The sequence below is a fragment of the Dipodomys spectabilis genome, unplaced genomic scaffold (assembly GCF_019054845.1).
Source record: "Dipodomys spectabilis isolate Male_0828 unplaced genomic scaffold, ASM1905484v1 ptg000108l, whole genome shotgun sequence".
Taxonomy (NCBI): domain Eukaryota; kingdom Metazoa; phylum Chordata; class Mammalia; order Rodentia; family Heteromyidae; genus Dipodomys; species Dipodomys spectabilis.
Window position 1 is genome coordinate 9601545 of NW_024870785.1, and position 22490 is coordinate 9624034.

The window sequence follows — 22490 nt, forward strand, 5'->3', positions numbered from 1 at the left end:
AAACTGCACTCTATGTCATAATGCTGTGTGTCCACAAAATTTAAACATACATTTTTTTAAATCTTCCTTTTTCTTCCCTTTCCCCATTCTTACCCTCTCAGTGCAAACAGAAGTCAAATAGAGATCAGCATTGCAGCAACTGGCCTTACTACAACATGTTTTTATAAGGATATATGAACAGAGAATTACTTGAGGAGGAATTCGACATTGCCATCAGAAACTAAAAGGATAAGGGTTAATAGTCTGAGAAGAGCAACTACTCTTTTAAATCAATCTAGACGGCTTGCAGAGTGGAAAAGGTCAATGACCTAGGAGTAAGCATCAACTCAAGATTTAATTTTCATTATGTTATTCATGAACACCCGGAGCACTACACTATAATGCACAAATGGGTACTGACATGGATCCTGCCAACTTTGCTCTACAGATCATGCTTCCACATTATCTGTCTAGTGGGCACTATAGCTTTAGCTTGCAATGACATGACTCCAGAGCAAATGGCTACAAACGTGAACTGTTCCAGCCCCGAGCGACATACAAGAAGTTATGATTACATGGAAGGAGGGGATATAAGAGTGAGAAGACTTTTCTGTCGAACACAGTGGTATCTGAGGATTGATAAACGGGGCAAAGTGAAAGGGACCCAAGAGATGAAGAACAATTACAGTAAGTAATGTGTTTTATTTAAGGCACTGCTTGAATGCTGAGAAATCTGTGAAGGGATCCAGGTGGCAGGCTTTTGAAGTTTCCTTTTTCATCAAAAGTACTAAATACAACTATCACCTTCTAATTTTGCTGTACTGGGACTGTCAGACTATGCTCCTAAAAATATCTCTTGGAACAGGACAAACCTGCTAATATTATAGTTGGAACTGATCACCCAGACCAACTGCAATATATGCTCCATGTCCTAAGCTCAAAATACACTTAAGCCAAATGTAAGTGATATTCACACAAAAATGTATACTTTTTTTCTCCCCAGCAAAAATTACTTAGGGGTTCTCATACAGTTCTCAGTCAATTCTCATCCAAACTATGAGTAATCACTAGTTTGAGAAATAAGAATTTATTATTTTTTTAATGTGTCCTTTGAAAGAATAATTCCAGGATGCCTAATATTTTATCTGCATTAAAATATATGTCTTCAGTCATGGGCAGTTATAAAAGAGTGGGGGAGGAGGGGTCTGTGGCCACTACCCATCCATAGCATAATGTGCCTGTAGAAGATTGCTTAAGTACCTAGCGAGGCAGAAAAACATGTTTCTAACATTTTCTTTAAATCTTCTATGCCATCTAAGTTTTTTAAGTTGATTTGAGACGCGTAAGTATGAGGAAACAAAAATCACTTGGAAGATTTGATTCATAATCGAAAACTTTATGCCTTTCCCCAAGCACCAGCTGTTTTTATCACATTAAAATACCAGGACTTGGTTTTTCACTTAATGGTTATGATTAATAACCTATGTCCACAGTGTTAAAGTTAATGGTGTAAAGTATATACTTCAGCATTTACTTTAAGGGTTTAAAATCCCTGTGTGAAAACAAACTTGGTTTCCATCAGTAGTATTTAGACAATGTTAATTGTTGCACATTTTGTAAAATGTGTTAGTGTTGGGCTGGTGGTGCAACCCTTGCCCGGTACAGCACCAGACCTACGGTAATTACTTGAAACTTTGGTTGCCTGCTCATGCTTTTTGGCTTGTAGACTAATTAATCAATGTATAAGAATTTAGGGAGGGGGGAGGTTAGGTTTCTAATATGAAATGGAGACAATTTAACCATAATCAAATACACAATGCTAGGCCCATTTGATAGATTGTACTGCCTTATCATTATTGCTATTTATAGAGGTATCATGTTAATTCTAGAAGATTGCTCTGATTAGACTAGTTTAACTAAGGAAATGGCTATATAGAGAGAAGTTTTAGTTGATAGCCATTTCTATGTGATCAACAGTTTGGTGTGGCGTCAGTTTATTAAAAAAAAAAAAGTCAATGAGATTTATCATGGATGATGAAATCTGGTAGAAAGGCTAGTACCCTGGTGGAATTTATGACATACATGTCCAATCTCTGTGAATGATGGAGGACAATTTCTCAGTTTTCTTAATCTTCAATCTATAAAATATAGGATTTTTTTCCAACATGCCTTCTAATTGTTACAGTCTATTGCACTATAGACCACAGAATATAAGTATGAAGAAATCTTAGAACCTATTAGATAAATGCTGCTTATAATGAATGAAAGTGAATACGAGCTCAGTAAAATGTTCTGTCAACATTTCAAATTGTGGTAGTAAGGTTGTTACACCTAAACTGTAGAAATCTATATTTTGACTAATTTTGGAGGTGGTTTTGCAAAATAATAAGCCACTAAAAGATGTAAAATTTAGTAAAAATCTGTGATTTGAGATAAAAGCATTTGCAATTAGAATGCACAGGAATATACAAGGTTTATTTTTTTGCTAAAATTGCTTAAAACTATGAGACTAAGGTATTTATAAACATACACAAAGTGCTAGAATTGTTCTGTAGGTTGAAACACAATATGTGTATCCATAAAGCCCATCTGGTAAACATTTCTCCTCTAGTAAGAAAGGAAAGAGAAAGGGATCCTATACATTATACACTAGGATGTCACAATACTAATGTACTAAAATATGACAGTATATAAATAATCACCACTATCAAGCTTTATTAAAGTCTCTGTAGATGGGTATTTTTTCTTGCTATGTCAATTCTCATAGAAGGGGAGGCCTTCCCAAGAATACTTCAAATAAATGCTAAAACTGTTGCCAAGTTGAACTGCTATCTTACAGTAAAAGGAGTGAGCAAGGTTTCTCCAAAGTTAAAAAAAAAGAGGGGGCTAAGGCACCTTTGTTCTACAGGAAAGCCTAAGTTGCATAAAAAATACTTCAGTGAAGAATATTTGGAGAATAATCAGGAGGAGAAAATTTTGATAATTATTTCTTCTCACCTAAGAAGCAGCCTTACTCATTTTAAGAATAAATGCCACAGGTAAACAAGCAAACTGATCCATGTGATGTTGAAGCTATTGTATTAGGAAAATCAGGCACAAATAAAGTAGCTAGCAGAATTTGTTAAAATAATCAAAGAAGATGAGAAACTTGAAATTGCAATTCGCTTTTTTGAATTTAATTAGGTAATTCCATTGTGATAATTCCATACATACATCAATATTACTTTGAACAAGTTTACCTGCTCTATAAATTTCCCCTTCTTCTCTCTTGCTCCCCTTAAATTTTAAATATTGATGATTGTTTTACCAGTGTCAGTAGATGAATGAATGAAATGAATAAAAAATTGTTCCCTCCCCCCCCAGTATCATTAAAATGGAAGTCAAGGTAGTTAGATCGCCTACTGGAATCAAATGCGGCAGAATTTAGAAAGTCATAGGGTCTCATACTTGGGGAACTCATTGTTTTCAATGTTGTGATGCCTTAGAATTTTAAACAGGTTGTTCTTTGGAGATCTTGTAAGGTTGGTATGGATTTTGATGTCTTAGATGTCACAGTTTTCTCTGAAAAGTGAAATGTCAGCTAGGTAAAAATAATTGTCCGGACTGCCACAGAAAACTTGCTGTCCATTCTCACATATTTTCTCTGAATGACAGGGAAAATGACTTATGGGTGTTAATGGATTTGGATGCTAGGAGCAGCCCCGCTCCCCAGAGTCTTGGGCATGCTAATCTAGTACTCTACCACATTACTACTGAGCCAAATACCTATCCCCTAGGAATGTGGTTGATAAGATACTGATAAAACTTGATTGGCATTGGCAAGGAGAGTTGAAATATCTGGGTGTGTATAACCCTGCTTCCAGAAGATGGGATGGGGTAGAGGACATCGAGGAAGAGAGGGAAGGAGTGGGGTGGTGGGTGGATGTAGTCAGTCACTCCTCATGTCTTTAGGCAAACTGAAAAACTGTTTAAGTCACGCTGGACTATGAAGATTCAGGGTATCACATTCATTTCAGGTTTATCTGAATGATTGGAATGAATAAATTACACTAAGAAATTAAATAATTTTTTTTTTTTTTTTTTTGGTTGTGGGGCTTGAACTCTGGGCTTGGGCGCTGTCCCTCAGCTCTTCAGCTTAAGTGCTTTACAACTTGAGCCAAAGTGCCACTTTTGGTTTTCTGGTGGTTAATTGGAGATAAGTCTCCATGGACTTCCCTTGTCCAGGCTGGCTTTGAACTGCAATCCTCAGGCCTCAGCCTCCTGAGTAGATAGGATTACAGGTGTAAGCCACTGGCGCCTGGCAATGATTTTTTTTGTTTGTTTGTTTGCCAGTCGTGGGGCCTGAACTCTAGGGCTGCACTCTGTCCTTCAGCTCTTCAGCTCAAGGCTAACACCCTACCACTTGAGCCACAGCACCACTTGCAGCTTTTTCTGCTTATGTGGTGATGAGGACTCGAACCCAGGGCCTCATGCATGCAAGGCAAGCGCTCTACCACTGAGCCACCTTCCCAGCCCCCCGGCAATGATTTTTATCTGTAGACATGGAACAAGAACTAATGATGTAGATGAGGGGGATTCCAGGAGAAGCCAAAGACTGGAAAAGGGAGAGGCCAAAAGACTGGACTGTATATTTCTTTTTTTCTTTTTCTTTTTTGTTAGTCATGGGGCTTGAACTCTGGGCCTGGGGCCTGTCTCTGAGCTTTTCAGCTCAAGGCTAGGGTTCTACCTCTTGAGTCACAGTGCCACTTCTGGTTTCCTGATGGTTAATTGGAGATAAGAGTCTCATGGACTTTCCTGCCCAGGCTGGCTTTGAACGGTGATCCTCAGATCTCAGCCTCCTGAGTAGCTAGGATTATAGGTGTGAGCCATCAGTGCCGGGCCTTATGGTGCATTTCTAAGTGATGAAGTTGGAATCTGATCTCACCTAACAACAAGGAGAATAAAATCAGGAATAAATACTCATGTTGTCTGTAGGAGAACACAGATAACATCATAAAGGGACTGGAAATGAATGGTCAATAAATACTCTGACTTCTGTTGTCAGAACTCTCCCCTTGGAGACAAGGCCAGAGGGTGAATTTAGATGGTTCCTGGCCCAAGCAGACCATCAGCAGACAGGGGCAATCACTCCACACCTGACAAAAATAACACTGCTGTCTAAGCTTGGAATTGAAGTGCTGAGTGAGGGATGGCAGCAGTGTGCTAGGTACCCAACAACCGTCTCTGTGAACCCAGTTCTTCAAGATCTTGCTTTTGGTATTCAATTACTAAAAAGTTGTGTTGTCCCCAACAATAGTATTATTTATTCCTGTTGAGAGGAAATTCTATATTGTTACAAGCCATGGATGTGACTGTGTTGTTAGTTCCAAAGCAAGAAAAGGGTTAGCCATTCTGAAAATTGGCCAATGATTTGGCAATACTCTCTTTTGGACTGTAAGACTGAGATGGGATATGGCCTAACAATTGGCAAAAAGCAAATAAACACAGTGGTGTTGGATCTGACTATGGCCATGAAACCTTCAGAGACTCAACTGTCAACAATTCTTGGGATTGGCTCCTGCTCAACAGTACTCTCTTCTACTCGCCATAAAATGTGCATATCATCTTGGAATACAGAGAAGGTAAATTTACTTCTAAACAGTTCTTCACAAGTTGCCTAAAAGAATAATAACTCATATTGTCAGAACAAAAACAATATAAACGTAACTCCTGCCTTTAAAAAAGAAATATACCTAATGGAGTTCTATGGAACACATATATAAAACCAAATCCTAGAAATCATTGACAAAGTGGAATCCTATAGGATTACATCAATTACATCAATTACCTTAATAACTTTTCAAAGCCTTACATGAAAGATAAAGGATGGTTAAATTTCGAGGAAGCAGATTTAGAAACAGCTCTTCTTTGAGAACTCTTAACATTTTTTTATTTAAGAAATTTTTTTGCTGGGGGGCTGGGAAGGTGGCTCAGTGGTAGAGTGTTTGCCTTACATGCATGAGGCAGGCCCTGGGTTCGATTCCTCAGCACCACATAAGCAGAGAAAAGCTGGAAGTGGCACTGTGGCTCAAGTGGTATAGGGTGCTAGCCTGAGCTGAAGAGCTGAGGGACAGCACCCAGGCTCAGAGTTCAGCCCCCACGACCAAAAAAAAAAAAAAATGCCGGTTCTGGGGTTTGAACTTGGCCTAGCATTGTCCCTGAGCTGCTTTTGCTTAAGGTTAGCTCTCTACCACTTGAGCCACAGAGCCACTTCTGGCTTTTTCTGTTTATAGGATGCTGAGGAATTGAACTCAGGGCCTCATGCATGCAAGGCAAGCACTACCACTGAGCCACCTTCCCCACCCAAGAACTCTAATATTAAGGACTATTTTCATTTTATATTATTTTTCTTTTTTGGCTATGACAAGTACCTCACACTTGTTCAATGTAAATAGCTCCATTTATTGCCATAAGTGCATCTCTTGTCACCACTTTGTAAATGTGCATATGAAAAGACCATTTCTATATCAATCTAGAACATCTGGTGATTTACTTTCCCTTTGCCACAGCTGTATGATAACTCTTTATAGAATCAGGGTATTCTAAGACACAAGGAAAAGAAGCCAGCTTGAGATATATAAAAGGAGCCATCTTTTCTAGGCTTTTCTATTTCTTAACCTTGTCTAAACACTGCAATCAGCTAGGGACCTTTAAAAAAGTATTGGTGCCAAGTCCCATCTACAAAGATCATTAAATTGGTCTGGGGTGCAGTCTCGGCATGGAGACTTTTAAAAGCTCCCTGGATAATTGTGATACACTGCCAAGGCTGAGAACCATTGGGGTGAGGGGATTGCATTAGACTGTGAAGGAAACTGTAGCTCAATTACATCACAATCTCATGAAGATAGGGAGGACCCAGGATTCCGTATTTGGTAAACTTCTCCAGTGATTCTAATGTGCAGATAAGGTTGCAGGGCACTGCTTAAGGGGAACAAAAATTGTAATTCAGCCTACATCTCCTGGGTGAGAAATAGACTTGATCAGACATCAACCTGTAAGTTATATATTAAAGGAGTTCCATTTGACCTCCCTGGACAAATCTCAGTGGCTTTCCACATTTGGTCAACTGGCCTAGAATGGCATGTAATGACAACTTTGTATCCTGCTTTAAATAAAACAAGCTAAGGAGTCTGCTTTAGTGAGTAACAGAGCTGCAGGAGAGAACAGATCCTGTGCCACAGGCAGATTATTCAGACTTGAATTTCAAGTAGTGCTGAAGGAGGGGACCTGGGGTACAGACAGCTTTTTAGTGCCAGTTTATTTGGCACTAAGCATGCGACTTCTGACTATGAACTTAGATACCTCCAAATTAGGCTCTTACCTCTCAAAGCCCTTCCACCCAGTTCAAAAGCAAAGATTTAAAGAGATGGTATTGAACCTAACAAAACCCAGTGAGGAGAAGAGATTGTAAGATTGGGTTGATGCACAGCATAAAGGTGCAGCTTTATTTTCTTTTGTATCACATAATTTTTGTTGGTGGCACCAGCTCCCTAATATTGTTATTGGACTATAGTATTTTTCTCTATCTTAAATTTCACATATGGCGCATAGAAGAAAGGGCAGGAACTATTTATACATACATAATATGGAGAAAGAAAATTAATTGAAAGTGAGCTTATTTATCAGAATTATTCTGAAACTCAGTTTATTTTTTATGATGAATGTACAAGAGAAATGGGGCACATTTCAACATCCTTAAACACTGTTTTCATGTTCTATTGTAGTTTTTCCCATTTTATCTTTTTTTCTATTTGGATTTCAGATGTAATTGTAGATAATGCTGAAAAGTTTACTTGAGACCAAATTCAGAATCAACTCGGCCTGCATATTTTTCTTAGGGCAGTATTTCCAAACTGTTTTGTAGAACACTGGTGTCCCTTGAGATATTAATGGTGTTTCCTGAAGCACAGTTTCTGTGGCTAGCTGACTGGAAAATATTAGGTTAAGTAAGGTTGAGCCAATCTTTTACAGCAGAATTTCTATGGATCCATGGGGCACAAGTGTGAATTGTAACTATATGGGTAGCCAAGCTTACACGACAATAGAACCCACCCCTGGCTCTCTGTAAAGCCCCATTCTTGGAATTTTGTTAAACTGCAACCTCGCAGTGATTGTCTTGGAAACTGTCTTTGGTACAGTCAAGAACCAAAGCAAGCGACCACTTAGTTGTTCAATCACTGGAGGCTATACAGTTGACCCTAAACCAAGAGCAGTTCTATTGAAGTTATGAGCTCAGATAGCAATGTGGAATTCTGGGCAAGGATGCTGGGCTGGAATCCAGAGATGTGCAGTGGGATTTCAGCCTAATTTAAAGTTCTGAGTTTTGAGCAGCTTTATGGGACCACTCTCCTTATATGAAATGGTACTCAACTACTAACCTTGGGTAACCTAAAAACTCCAAGAGCACTTCCCATATGGTAATCTAAAAAGGTTTCGGGAGTCCAAGATGACTAAAAAATTCTTACCATGTACCCCGAACAGTAAACTATTTTTTCCTTATTATTATTATTATTATTTTTGTTGGTCATGGGGCTTGAACTCTGGGCCTGGGTGCTGTCCCTCAGCTTTTCAGCTCAGGGCGAGAGCTCTACCACTTGAGCCACAGCTCAATTTTCTGAAAGAAAATTCTGTATTTGGGATTTTCATAAGAGATGGCAAGTAATGTTCTCTCCTGTGCTCCAGATAGTGCACCATCTGCACAGAGTACCTCTGCTATCTACATTCTTTTTTTTTTAGGGGGGGGTCAGTCATGGGGCTTGAACTCTGGGTTTGGGAGGTGTCCCTGTGCTCTTCAGCTCAAGGAGAGTGCTCTATGGCTTTAGCTACAGTGCCACTTCCGGTTTTTTAGTGGTTTATTAGAGATAAGACTCTCACGGACCTTTCTGCCCAGGCTGGCTTTGAAGTGTGATCTTCAGATCTCAGCCTCCTAAGTAGTTAGGATTACAGGTGTGAGCCACCGGCACCCAGCTTTGCTGTGTACATTCTTTCTGTGTGCATTGGGTACTGCCACTGGAATGCCAGTTTTGAAGATGAGCACCGTATCTTACTCTCCTTCTCCCAGTGGTACAGCTGTGCCCAATGTAAGAGCTGAAAGAAGGCACAAAGGTTTATAACCACTAAATATACTTCCCCTTTAATTTGTTACATATCTAAAATCAGTGAAGGAGGAAAATGTAAGAAATGTACTGCTCAATTTTGATGGGAATTTAGTGTGGATAAAAACTAAAAGCTGGGGATGGGGAGGTGGCTCAGTGGTAGAGCGCTTGCCTTGCATGCCTGAGGCCCTGGGTTCGATTCCTCAGCACCACAGAAGCAAAAAGAGAAAAAAAGCCAGAAGTGGCGCTGTGGCTCAAGTGGTAGAGCGCTAGCCTTGAGCTGAAGAGCTGAGGGACAGCCCCCAGGCCCAGAGTTCAGGCCCCATGACAGGACCGAAATAAAAACAACAACAACAACAACAAAACTAAAAGCTTTGCTGAAATAGAAGAAAAACACATCTTAGAGAATAAGATCACAGGCGTGAGCCACCAGTGCCCGGCCAAATAGGTGTCTTATGGGAGGAGTGGACAATACAAAGGAAGCTAGGTGCCCTGGAGATACACTGGAGAAGTGAAGTCAAGGTGAGCCTGGAGAGCTGGGCCTCTCCTCACCAGCATCGCCTCACCTTGATGCCAACTAATGTCAGGAGAGCAAAAATCATACCCAGGAAAAACAATTCACAGTTGATAGTGACTTAAGAAATATCTGTATTGAAAGAAGAGAGAGAAAAAAGGTTTTGAGAAGTAAATGTATTATATGAAAAGGAAATATTCGGGGGTCTGTATATTTTTAGATAGGGAATCTGTCTGCTAATCAGACTGATTCTGGACTTGCTTTGAGGGTTGAAGGGCTTATGTATACAACACACACACACACACACACACACACACACACACACACACACACACACACAGAGGGAGAGAAGAGAGGAAAGGGAGAGAGAAAAAAAAGAGGGTAGAAATGGAGAGGGGAAGAGGGGATTGGAAATGGAAAGCTGAAAGTTGGTGAATCTGTTTTCTTGTTGTTGTTCACTGTGAGACTAGAACTCTGGGCCTGGGAGCCAGCCCTCAGCTTTTGCACTCAAGGCTAGCACCCTACTACTTTGAGCCACAGTGTCACTTCTGGTTTTCTTGTGGTTTATTGAAGAGTCTCATGGACTTTCCTGCCCAGGCTGGCTTTGAACTGAGATCTGAGGATCTGAACTTCCTAAGTAGCTAAGATTATAGGGGTGAGCCACCATTGGCCTGGCTGTCCATTCTTTCTTTAGTACCAGTGGCCTGATAGTCTTAGGAGGCTTTTGGTGTCCTACAGTTTCTCTAGTTGTACTTCTGGTCATAGGTCTGGTTGGTTTGCTTACTGGGGCAGGTGTTATACGGAAGTCACCTGAAGACAGTAGACAGTGTCTTCTTTTGTTTGCATATGAATAATGAACACATCACATAAAACTTTGAAAGAATGATGGTGCTTTACCTCCCCTCAACCTGCGTTCTTTTGTTAAATTCAATGAACAGCAGGATACTTCTCTTTGCTATACTAAGGTTATACAGGTTCACAGCTCATACTTTTCAGAGGGTTAACTGTTTAGTTGAAGGGTAGGGGATAATTATAAGTTAGGGGCCAAGTTTAGAGGACATGAAAGATAAAAGACAGATACACTATCCTGAAGGAACTACTTTTTATTTTTTTTTTGTCGGTCGTGGGGCTTGAACTCTGGGCCTGGGCGCTGTCCCTCAGCTCTTCAGCTCAAGGCGAGCACTCTACCACTTGAGCTACAGTGCCACTTCCGGTTTTCTGGTGGTTTATTGGAGATAGGAGTCTCACGGTCTTTCCTGCCCGGGCTGGCTTTGAACCGCGATCCTCAGATCTCAGCCTCCTGAGTAGCTAGGATTACAGGCGTGAGCCACCAGCGCCCGGCTAAGGAACTACTTTTTATAAAAGCTTGTTATGAAGGTATGAGGTTGGGAAATGGAAAGTGATTGAACACATTTCCAAATATCAATGTTGAGTTTACCAAGGTAATCCTTACTTTTTCTGTATTTCAAAAATTAGGAAAACTTTTGTTTTTAATCAGTTTTCACACTGTGTAATTGATATATGGATTAAAAATGTAACTCCCTCCAATTGAAGGCTATTTCTCTAAGAAATACACATTGAGGATTTTGTCCCTACCAATCCTTGATGTGGTGAAGGTAACAGTGACTATTGATAAATGAATAATAGCTTGCAAAAGTTTCATGTGATTAATTCAAGTTCAACTAATTGGATCGACATAGACTGCTTTTTTCCTCCCTGAAAAACTTCATGGTTTGGGCTGGGAAGGTGGCTCGGTGGTAGAGCACTTGCCTTGCATGCTCGAGGCCCTGGGTTCGATTCCTCAGCACCACATAAGCAAAAAGAAAAAAAAGCCGGAAGTGGCGCTGTGGCTCAAGTGGTAGAGCGCTAGCCTTGAGCTGAAGAGCTGAGGGACAGCGCCCAGGCCCAGAGTTCAGGCCCACAACTGGACCCCCAAAAAAAAAAAAAAAAAACTTCATGGTTTTTCTCTTTAAAAATATTTGATCATAACTGACCTGTTAAAGTCAACTGTATACAATCACTATAAAAGTTACATTATCACTACAGAGGATTTTTTTTCCATAATAATTCCCAAAACACAAGAAAAGTAATAGTTTTCAAGCATATATGTTTAGCATTTAAGGACAGAATCATGGAGGTTATCTGCTGTATTAAGATAAGCCAAAAAAAAAAAAAAGGATAAGTCATACTCTTAGTATGCTATAGGTGTTCTATCTAACCTTACTCAACTATGTAATCACAACAATCAGCAATCAAGCAGCTGTGCATCTAATTTATGAAGCTGGCAAGGAGGGTGGGGTGTTTCCTTACTTAGATAAGGAATATTGAGGTGTCTCTGTTTCTAAGAAATTAGGTTCATCTTCCTTCTTCTATAAATAATGTGTCATGAAATAATGTTGAATGTTTAACAGACACAAAGATGTGCTTTGGGCTCCAAATATTTTGACCAAATTTGGTCTTCAAATATTCTTTCACTTGCTTAAGAGTTTATCAGATATTGAATGATAATATATCTCAAAGAAAATGAACATAAATCTATAACATGGTTGTTAAACTGTACTTTAAAGTGTTTTAAAGTATTATTTTTAGTTCATCAGGTATTCACAGTAATGTTACCACACTGTAGAAATAAATTTTGTTACCAATAACTTTTTTTTTTTTGGGGGGTATGGTCGTGGGGCCTGAACTCTGGGCCTGGGCGCTGTCCCTCAGCTCTTTAGCTCAAGGCTAGCGCTCTACCACTTGAGCCAACGTGCCACTTCCGGCTTTTTTCTTTTTGTTTATGTGGTGCTGAGGAATCGAACCCAGGGCTTCATGCATGCAAGGCAAGCGCTCTACCACCCTCCTAGCCCTGGTACACAGTATTTTATTTCATTATAACTACTTCTCCAAATACTTCCTGCTACAAGTTTGCAACTACACTGCTCCATTAACACAAGGAAAAAAGCTCTCAGGAAGATAATCAGCTTAATTAAATTTACTGGTATACAATTTTTAGTTTTAAAATTATCCATAGTTTTGTCTCCTATCTCAGTGTTGCTCATTTTAATTAAGAAATATTGGTGCTTCAAAAAGCCAGGCACGGGCTTGGAAGGTGGCTCAGTGGTAGAGCACTTGCCTTGCATGCATGAGGCCCTGGGTTCGATTCCTCAGCACCACATAAGCAAAAAGAAAAAAGCCGGAAGTGGCGCTGTGGCCCAAGTGGTAGAGTGCTAGACTTGAGCTGAAAGCTGAGGGACAGCGCCCAGGCCCAGAGTTCAGGCCCCACGACCGGACCCAAAAAAAAAAAAAATTTGGCTGGGAAGGTAGCTCAGTGGTAGAGCGCTTGCCTTGCATGCCTGAGGCCCTGGGTTCGATTCCTCAGCACCACATAAGCAAAAAGAAAAAAGCTGGAAGTGGTGCTGTGGCCCAAGTGGTAGAGCGCTAGACTTGAGCTGAAGAGCTGAGGGACAGTGCCCAGGCCCAGAGTTCAGGCCCCATGATCGGACCCCCCCCCCAAAAAAAACCAAAAATACTTCCCAGTTTACTTATAAGACAAACCATTATGACATTTTAGAGGAGAAAAAGTAAGGCATTTTTAAGTAACATCTCCAATTAATCACCAAAAAGCCAGAAGTGAAGCTGTGGCTCAAAGTAATAGAGCACTAGCCTTGAGCTGAAGAGCACAAAAGCTCAGGGTCAGCACCCAGACCCTGAGGTTAAGCCCCAGACCAGCACCAACAAAACAAAACATCATTCAGATGTATAATTTGCATCTGAAGAAGGATAAACAGATAAAAATTTTCTCCTCTGTAATATGACGTAATGAGTATCTGGCAAAATCATCTTCTATTAAATAAATGCGTTACTCTAATTTTCCTTGTGTAAAACATCTCCATCTGTCTTCCCTGGAGTTGGTGCAGCAACTTTTAGTTTATTTTTACTTGAAAATTGCTAAATATGCCACAAAAGTTATTTTGTTTACATTTTAATACATTTCTTTTTTCTTTTTTTCGTGTGTGTGTGTGTGTGTGTGTGTGTGTGCGCGCGCGGGTGCATGTGTTGGGGTTGAACTCAAGGCCTCAGCACTGTCCCTGAGTTTTTCTTTTGCTCATAGCTAGTACTCTATCACTTGAGCCACAGCTCCACTTCCTTTTTTTTTTTTTTTCCTTTGCTACCAATTGGAAATAAAGAGTCTCACTGACTTGATCCTTAGATCTCAGCCTCCTCCTAAGAAGCTGGGATTACAGGGGAGAGCCACCAGCACCTGGCTTGAATAAATTTCTGACATTTATTAAATCAGTTAAACTTCTGCTCGTGTCTGCATAATTATTATAGAAAGCATACATATAGCGTTTTAATTACAGAGATTAAATCAGCCAATTTTAAAGTAAACGCAGATAATTTCCTTTTCTAAAGGCCACCAGAACTGAATGCAACAAACACAAAAATAAATAAACAGCAGAGAGTTTGTTTTTAACCAGTACTTCTGAAGAGTAGTTGAATAGTTTATTGGCAAATTGGTCCTTTTGTCCATGATTACTGTGTGTTCTCAATTTATTTCTAATCCTCTTAGGGCTCTGCCCAAGAAAAAGAAAGTGTCTGGAATTTCTATTTCTGGATAAATCACATTATATCAGTTATTTCTCAGTGGTTTTCTTAAAACTACACATATGCATTAGTTATGAACTTGAGTGACTTTAGGTTCCTCCACTATCTTTAAAAAAACTTACAAGTTTTGTGTTCTGAAAAATCACAATGGCTCTGTCCAGCAATTAGCAGTATTCATTGCCATCTTTGTGTATTTATTATGCTATGTGTGTGGCTATATAGAAACATAAAGTGAAGACACACTTGGTAAAAGTTCAGCTTACTTGAGGATACCAGTTATAACGAGTCAATCTGTAGACATTAGTTTATATTGTTATATTGGTATGTTCAGGGAACCATACTGAAAGGCAACTAATCAAATCTGTGACAGATGTGGAAAGATTCTTTTTTTTTTGTCTGTCGTGGGGCCTGAACTCTCAGTCTGGGCACTGTCCCTCAGCTCTTCAGTTCAAGGATAGTGCCCTACCACTTGAGCCACAGTGCCACTTCTGTTTTTTTCTGCTTATGTGGTGCTGAGGAATCGAACCCAGGGCCTCATGCATGCAAGGCAAGCACTCTACCACTGAGCCACCTTCCCAGCCCATGGAAAGATTCTTAAAAGACATGGCATTTGAAGTACATCACTAAGGGATGGTAGGAAAGAAATGGCTAGAAAAAAGAGAGCAACGGATGGAGGAGGGAGTCAGAAGAATAAACATCCTTTCCTGATAAACAGTATATAAGGACAAGCTGACAGATGTATCAGTAGGTATGTATGGGAATCTGTTGTTTCTGGAGCATTAACTTCAAAACAGGAAGTAGAAAGAAAAGAGAAGGCAGTGAGGTATCATAGGTTGGAAAGTTATATTTCACTTAAGGAACATGGACTTTAGCTATAGGAAATAAAGACCTACTTGGAGAAGAATAGCAATAGTAACTAATCAAGGCCAGTTACTTACATTATCCACAAAATAATTATCTATTTAATAATTCACAATAGTATTTGGTTAAAAAAGTTTAACTTCTTTTCTTTCCAAAGCTTCTTACCAGATCAATCCACAAATAAAAGATCAACCAATAAATGCCCACTAATGTTGTCCCTTTAATCTTTGATACAGAAGTTTAAGAATGGCCTAGATTACCAGCTGGAGAAAAGGCTGAAAAAGTAGGCTGATAAATACACCAATGGTTTCTCAGTCAGTATAGCATACCAAATAGGGGTATTTTAGCATAAACATTAATGTGTATTATTTATTACGCATGGGTAGACTGAATTGATAGGAACATGGGTGGCAGCAAAAGGATAGAGAAATCATGGTCTGAAATGTTGTGAAACTTGGGTTTTGACTTTTTCCCCCCCAATAATTTAGCTGAGCAACCTTAGGCAAGCACTTAATCATTCTAGACCTCAATTCTATTTTAAAACTAAAACTAAGGGGTTAAACTACATTGTGTGAATAGATTTCAATTATAAAGCGTTACCTATGAAATAGAGAGGATTGGCAAATGTTTTTTCCACTCGTTAGTGTTTTTGTTCTGGAATATTTTGGGGGTTGATTTCTGAGAGAGATAGTATTAAGGTGAACCATTCTGGTATCTTAGCATTTTAATCAAAATAATATTGGCTACCATATTGGTTGAGACTCAGCAAGTGATAATATGAAAGCTCTACCTGCCTAATTAACTGCTGTCAGGTCTTCTGCTATTAAAGACTTGCTGTTTGGGGAGTGCTTTGTCGTCTTTGAAATTATGCTATTTATGAATTGATGAATCTTAACATGAATGAGTGAATTCGGTAATGGAAGGGTAGAATACAGTGAGAACATTGTTTCTGGTGTATTGAAGGGAAGACCCAAAGAAGGGCGGAGGGTGTCACCAGACAACACGAGCAGTGCTCCCCAGATGTCCATGACTTAGGTTTTCACATTACACTTTTTTTTTTTTTTTTTGCTGGTCCTGGGGCTTGAACTTTGGGCCTGGAAGCTATCCCTGAGCTTCTTTAGCTCAAGGCTAGCACTGTACCACTTGAGCCACAGGACCACTTCCTGCTTTTTTTTGAGTAGTTTATTGGAGTTAAGTGTCTCACAGACTCTCCTGCCTGGGCTGGCTTTGAATTGTGATCCTCTGATCTCGGCCTCCTGATTAGCTAGGATTACAGGCATGAGCCATTGATGCTTGGCCTCAAATTAAACATTTAATTTACATTTAATTAGCATGGACTTCACTCTGCACATCACAGGCACATTACAGGACTCAAAGGAAGCTTGAGTCCCTGTCTGTTTTTTGATTAGACAGTAAGAGAAAATGTTAATGCAGAATGAGTTTAAGTAGTTGTGATCAATGTATACATGATCAATGTACCAAAAAATTCTGTATCTCTAAAAATTACTTAATTCAGCAAGTTCACTGACATTATGGAAAATACGTGAAGTTCACTATATGCCCACATAAATTATCTGCAAACTTTTTGTGGGAACCATACCTGTTCCACTATTTGCAAATATAAGTTGGCTTCAAAGAAAAAGAATCAACAAATATTTTGAGAGTAGCTTTGACTTTTATTATTTATGATATTGGATGCTATTATCTTTTTATTTTATGTGCATGGTGAGGTTGAACTCAGGGCCTAGGTGCTGTCCCTGAGCTTTTCTTGCTCAAGACAAGTGCTCTACCACTTTGAGCCACAGCACCACTTCCAGTTTTCTGATGGTTAGTTGGAGATAAGACTCTTGTGGACTTTCCTGCCCAAGCTGGCTTTGAACTGAGATCCTTAGATCTCAGACTCCTGAATAGCTAGGATTACAAGTATGAGCCATCAGCACTTAGCACTATGATTCTTTTATACATGTAAAATTAATAATAAACCATGTATATATGCATATGTGCGCTTTTCGCTGAAAGTTAGCTGTTGAAACGTACATTTCCATATATAATTTATCCATCCACACTAGTACACTTCTGACAGTAAAGGATGGTGCTACAAATAATCACTTCATGATAGCAGGTGTAAAACTGCAAACCAGAGTGAGTGGCTTTGTTACAACATTACATTAAGTAGTAATGTTGCTGACAGTAAAATTGGGGAGGCAGTGGCACTGGGGGATGGGAAAATGCTCGTTGAGGAGAAGCATGACTCTTACTTCATTTTTCCATTGTAGTATCTCTCTTCCTCATCAGGGATTTTGGTGGCTTTCAAGACAAAAGGAACACATTGAAAGCCCATAATCTAGCAAGTTAGCTCAGTGTTAATTCTTCCTAACATTTTAACATTTCAGAATACTGTTACAGAAAGATCTTGAAAATTCAGGAATCAACATTGGTTTAAACAATAACAGATTCTTTTGTAGTTTTAAGAAAAGTAAAAGATAAGGAAAATAGATCTTTGTATATTTTAGCTTTTGAAACATTTTTTTAAATTGTGAAAATACTGTACAGAGGGGTTACAATTACATGGGCAAGATAATGAGTACATTTCTTATCAAGCATTGGAGCCTCCTCCTTTGTTTCCCCTTCTCATCCCTTCCCATCCTTCCCCCCCCCCCCTCCCCCCCGCCCCTCCTCCCCGCCCCCACCAAAGTTGTAAAGTTCGTTTTTCCACATAACGACTTGTACATCTCATTGTTGCAGTGGGAGGGGGGGAACATTTTTAAGATAAAAAGTAGGTAGACAAGGAAATAACATTGATGGATCTGCTTAAAACCAGCTACCAAGGCTGTACTATTTGGGGCTAATTCCTTGGGCTGAATGTAGTCTGACTGAAGGAGCATAAGGTTTATCTCAGGCTCAGAAGCTTCCACGTGGAGATCTGACTTGGATCCAGATTCTATTTCACCTAATCTGTTGCTAATAACAGACCAAAGACCTTTGTGTTTATCTTCTATGAGTTATCTCAAAAGTTAGAAATAAATTCCAGTATCTCCAGGTCTTTTCTCCATCAAACTGTCATCTAAGAATCAATTTAAGTCCTTTTTTGAGCTAAAGAAGATAGTAAGCTTACAACTTAAGGCATAAAGTTTGACTTCTCTCTGATTTGTTCTAATGCATTAATTCCAACTTGCAAAACAAGCTTCCAGTTATCAGTATTATGACATTCTGTAACTCATTCAGTATTGTAACTCATTCTGGTTAATGTCCTGAAACATATATAATTCAGTATATCCTCTGCAATCCTTTTCAGACTAAAAACACATAAATTTTTCCCACTCAAATTGAAGTTTCTACTGTTGTTTGATATTTTAATGCAAAAACAAATGGAAATGGACCCTTTGTTTAAGTAGTTTCTATACTGTTAAATCTACTATTTTAGTTCATGTAAAATGTTTATGATCTTGCTCAGATGATAATATCCAACATATTTTGGATAAATGAAAATATATAAGAATGAAAAAATATAAGATGGCCAGGTTCTGGTGGCTCATGAAAATAATTCTAGCTACTCAGGGGGCTGAGATCTGAGGGTCACATTTCCCAGCCAGCCTGAGTAGAAAAGAATGTGACAGATTCTAATCTCCACTTAACCACCAAAAAGCCAGAAGTGGAGCTGTGTCTCACCTGGTAGACAGAAGCCCAGGCCTTGGTACATACTAATCATTAAATTGAATGAATGCATTCACTATACTTGAATTTAAAAAGCAATGAAAACTAATTGATACACTCACATTAATGTATAAATCACATTAAAAAACTCTGACTTAGAGCATTATCAAAATGCACAAGAAAATGAACTTTATGCCATTAGCTTAGATTCTGAGTATAAGTTACCAACCATCTGTTACCTGTATTATGTGTCAGCATTCTAATTGAGCTCCTTGATTCTGTTATTATTTCAAAATACAAATTAGATCACATCATTCTTTTTTTTTTTTTTTTGGTCGGCCGTGGGGCTTGAACTCTGGGCCTGGGCACTGTCCCTCAGCTCTTCAGCTCAAGGCAAGCACTCTACCACTTGAGCTACAGCGCCACTTCCGGTTTTCTGGTGGTTTATTGGAGATAGGAGTCTCACGGTCTTTCCTGCCCGGTCTGGCTTTGAACCTCGATCCTCAGATCTCAGCCTCCTGAGTAGCTAGGATTACAGGCGTGAGCCACCAGCGCCTGGCCACATCATTCTTAAAACTGCTCATTGTCTTCCTGATTTATTCAAAGTCTGAAATCTTTACAATGACCTACTCACTCCAAAACACTGTGTGCTTCCCCTTCCCTTGCTGATGTCCTTTGCTCACACTGTTCCATCAGTAGCTCACTACTTCTTCCTAATCTTTTTTTTTTTTTTTGTCGGTCATGGGGCCTGAACTCTGGGCCTGGGCGCTGTCCCTCAGCTCTTCAGCTCAAGGCGAGCGCTCTACCACTTGAGCCACAGTGCCACTTGTGGCTTTTTCTGCTTATGTGACGCTGAGGAATTGAACTCGGGCCTTATGCATAGAAGGCAAGCACTCGGCCGGGCTCTGGTGGCTCAAGCCTGTAATCCTAGCTACTCAGGAGGCTGAGATCTGAGGATCATGGTTCAAAGCCAGCCCGGGCAGGAGAGACCGTGAGACTCCTATCTCCAATAAACCACCAGAAAACCGGAAGTGGCGCTGTAGCTCAAGTGGTAGAGCGCTCCCCTTGAGCTGAAGAGCTGAGGGACAGCGCCCAGGCCCAGAGTTCAAGCCCCACGACCGACAAAAAAAAAAAAAAAAAAAAAGAAGGCAAGCACTCTTCCACTGAGCCACCTTCCTAGCCTCCTTCTTCCTAATCTTTGCCAAAGTGTTACTTTTTTTTTTCCAAGACCTTCCCTGTCTTTTCTATTCAATTACATACTCTTGTTCTATTTTTCCTCTTAGTATTTGTGTATACTGCCTTTGTGTAAACTATTTCCCCAACTAAGAAAAAGTGGGTATTTTTGTCTATTTTATCTTCTGCTATTTACTTAGTACCTAGAGTGGTGTCTGGAATCTATTAAGTGCTCAATAAGTATTTGTTGATGGAATAGGATAGATGAATTCCATAAATATTTATTAAGTTACTATTGTGTCAGGCACTGGGCCAGGCATTAGGAATGGAAAGAGAACAAAAAAATTGTTTTTCCTTTATAACTGCTAGGAAATAAATATATATAAATGAGGAAATCTATCAAAGGAATACTTTGAGAAATAAACCCAGAAATGGCTCAATTTTGACTTGTACTTTAAGGGTTGGGTTAGATGTGCTGAACTCAGGGATGGATTCAATCTCAGGTGATATAGAGGAAACTTAATCATAAAAATCTCTCTGATCTATAGCTCACATCAGAATCTTCCTAGTCTGAGAATTCTTCAGTAACCAGAGCTTTTTGTAATTCTGGAAAATTGTAAAAATGTTTCTTTAGTTTTTCTTTCAGAAAGATTTCCAATGTAAGAAGGCAACCATGAAATTTTAAAAAAATACATTAAAATAGGCTTTGGAAGATTTAGCATCTGCATCTTTGTAAAGCAATTTGCATTTTCATCTAGACTACCAAGAGTTCTAATAGCCAAAGAAACTTTCTTGTCCTCAAATTGTGCGTAGTTGGCAGAATCATATACAGGTGTCTAATAAATCCTAAATAAAGGCGTTATATTATAGATGAGAAAACTCAGACATAAACTGGCTAACATGCAAGGCCATGGTGGTATTTGCAAGTCAGAATTCAAATTCCTAGTATCTGTTCCCATATACTACACTACCACAGTGGTGCTATGTTGCCACTAAGTGGAGAGGTGATGAGAAAAGCCACTGTGTTTCTCTTAGTAGGCATACATACTGTATGGGTAGTATTGTCTTAGTGAAAGAAAGCATGGATGCCATTTCTAAGCAAACAAATTAGTTCAGAGATAGAGTGAGCTCAAGATGCTCAAGGCTAGGGTTCATTCATAGCAGAGCCAGGCCTGAAGTCAGCCTTAGCTCTGGCATTTGAAGGCAGTGGTCACCCCACTAGAACCATGTAGTAAATTCAAAAGCGACTATATTCAGGGAACAGTGCAAGGTGGTCATCTCCTTCTGCGAATAGGTCTTTGTTTTGTGGATAAGGAGCATTGAGACTAGTAGATACACCCAGTCTGGTCCATGGGAATGCTGTCCACTGGCACAGCATATTGAGAGGTTTACTGCTGGCATCGGATTGGTTTGAGACCCACACTAGGCCCTTTATGAAATCCAGATCCATTCTTGTTCTCTTACAGAAAGAAACTAAGGGTATTGTGTCAGATCTCCACAAGTGGCTATCAGATAGTAATAATGGCTGATATTTATAGATCTCCAAAAGTGACTAATAGTAACACTTAGGGAACTCTTCTTAACGTTGTGAAAGATAAACCATTCATTCATAGTGAACTAATTTAATTTTTAAAATAATTCCGAAGTAGAAATAGTTGTATTGTCAAAGCTCATAAAATTCACAAACACTATAATGATAATGACAATTTGCCTTGTGAAGTTTAAAATGTGTCAGCATCACTATCCCACAATATTGTAAAATTTGTTAAGTTTATGTAATCATTTAATCTCAATAAAAAATGATTATTTTAAAATTTTTTTTCGGTGGTAGGTCTTGAACTCTGGGCCTGGGCGCTGTCCCTCAGCTCTTTAGCTCAAGGCTAGCGCTCTACCACTTGAACCACAGTGCCACTTCTGGCCTTCTCTGCTTATGTGGTGCTGAGGAATCAAACCAAGGGCCTCATGCATGTGAGGCAAGCACTCTACCACTGAGCCACCTTCACCTCAGCCCTCAAAAAATTATTTAAGCAAGTAAAAAGATAATTCCAAAGTGTACGTTTTTCTTTTACAAATGAGGGAAAAGGCAGTTTTGAATAGATCGAGTGTCTATGAAAAAGAACTGAGTGAGATTTTCAATTTGGAGTTTGAAGTGTAAATTTTTAGTACTTCTACTTTAATGGCTTAGAAGTCTTCCGATTACTTTCTGGTAACCATACCCAAAGTGAGATGGTTAGAAAATACAAAAACAAATGAACGATTTCTATATTACCATCTTATATGATGAAGACAAAATCATGGCTCTTAGTATCATTTAAATAATGAACCCCTACCCTGAACTGGGAAGCGGAATTCTGGGTCCTGATCTACCCTATAATTTGGATTATGAACTATGCAAGTTTTTAAATTTTTTTCAGACTCAATTCTTTATAACATGATTAAGCCTTCCTATTGCTAGACTCTTTTGGCTGAAATATCTTGGAGTGTCCAAAATGATTTGAAGTAATTTTTGGCTATTTAAAATGTTGGCCTGGTTAACAGATAGGACTTAAATAGGATTTAAATGATACTAATGGTCTAAAGAGAAC

The 22490-nt window shown here is 39.3% G+C and overlaps 1 protein-coding gene across 1 annotated transcript in view; it reads left to right on the forward strand.

Moving 5' to 3' along the window:
- The first annotated feature begins 300 nt into the window (after positions 1-300).
- Positions 301-22490, forward strand: part of Fgf7 (fibroblast growth factor 7) — a 53824-nt gene continuing 31634 nt past the window's right edge. The window contains exon 1 of the mRNA XM_042688019.1: positions 301-666. Coding sequence (XP_042543953.1) covers positions 381-666 — 286 coding nt within the window. The 5' untranslated portion in view covers positions 301-380. The remainder of the gene's footprint in view (positions 667-22490) is intronic.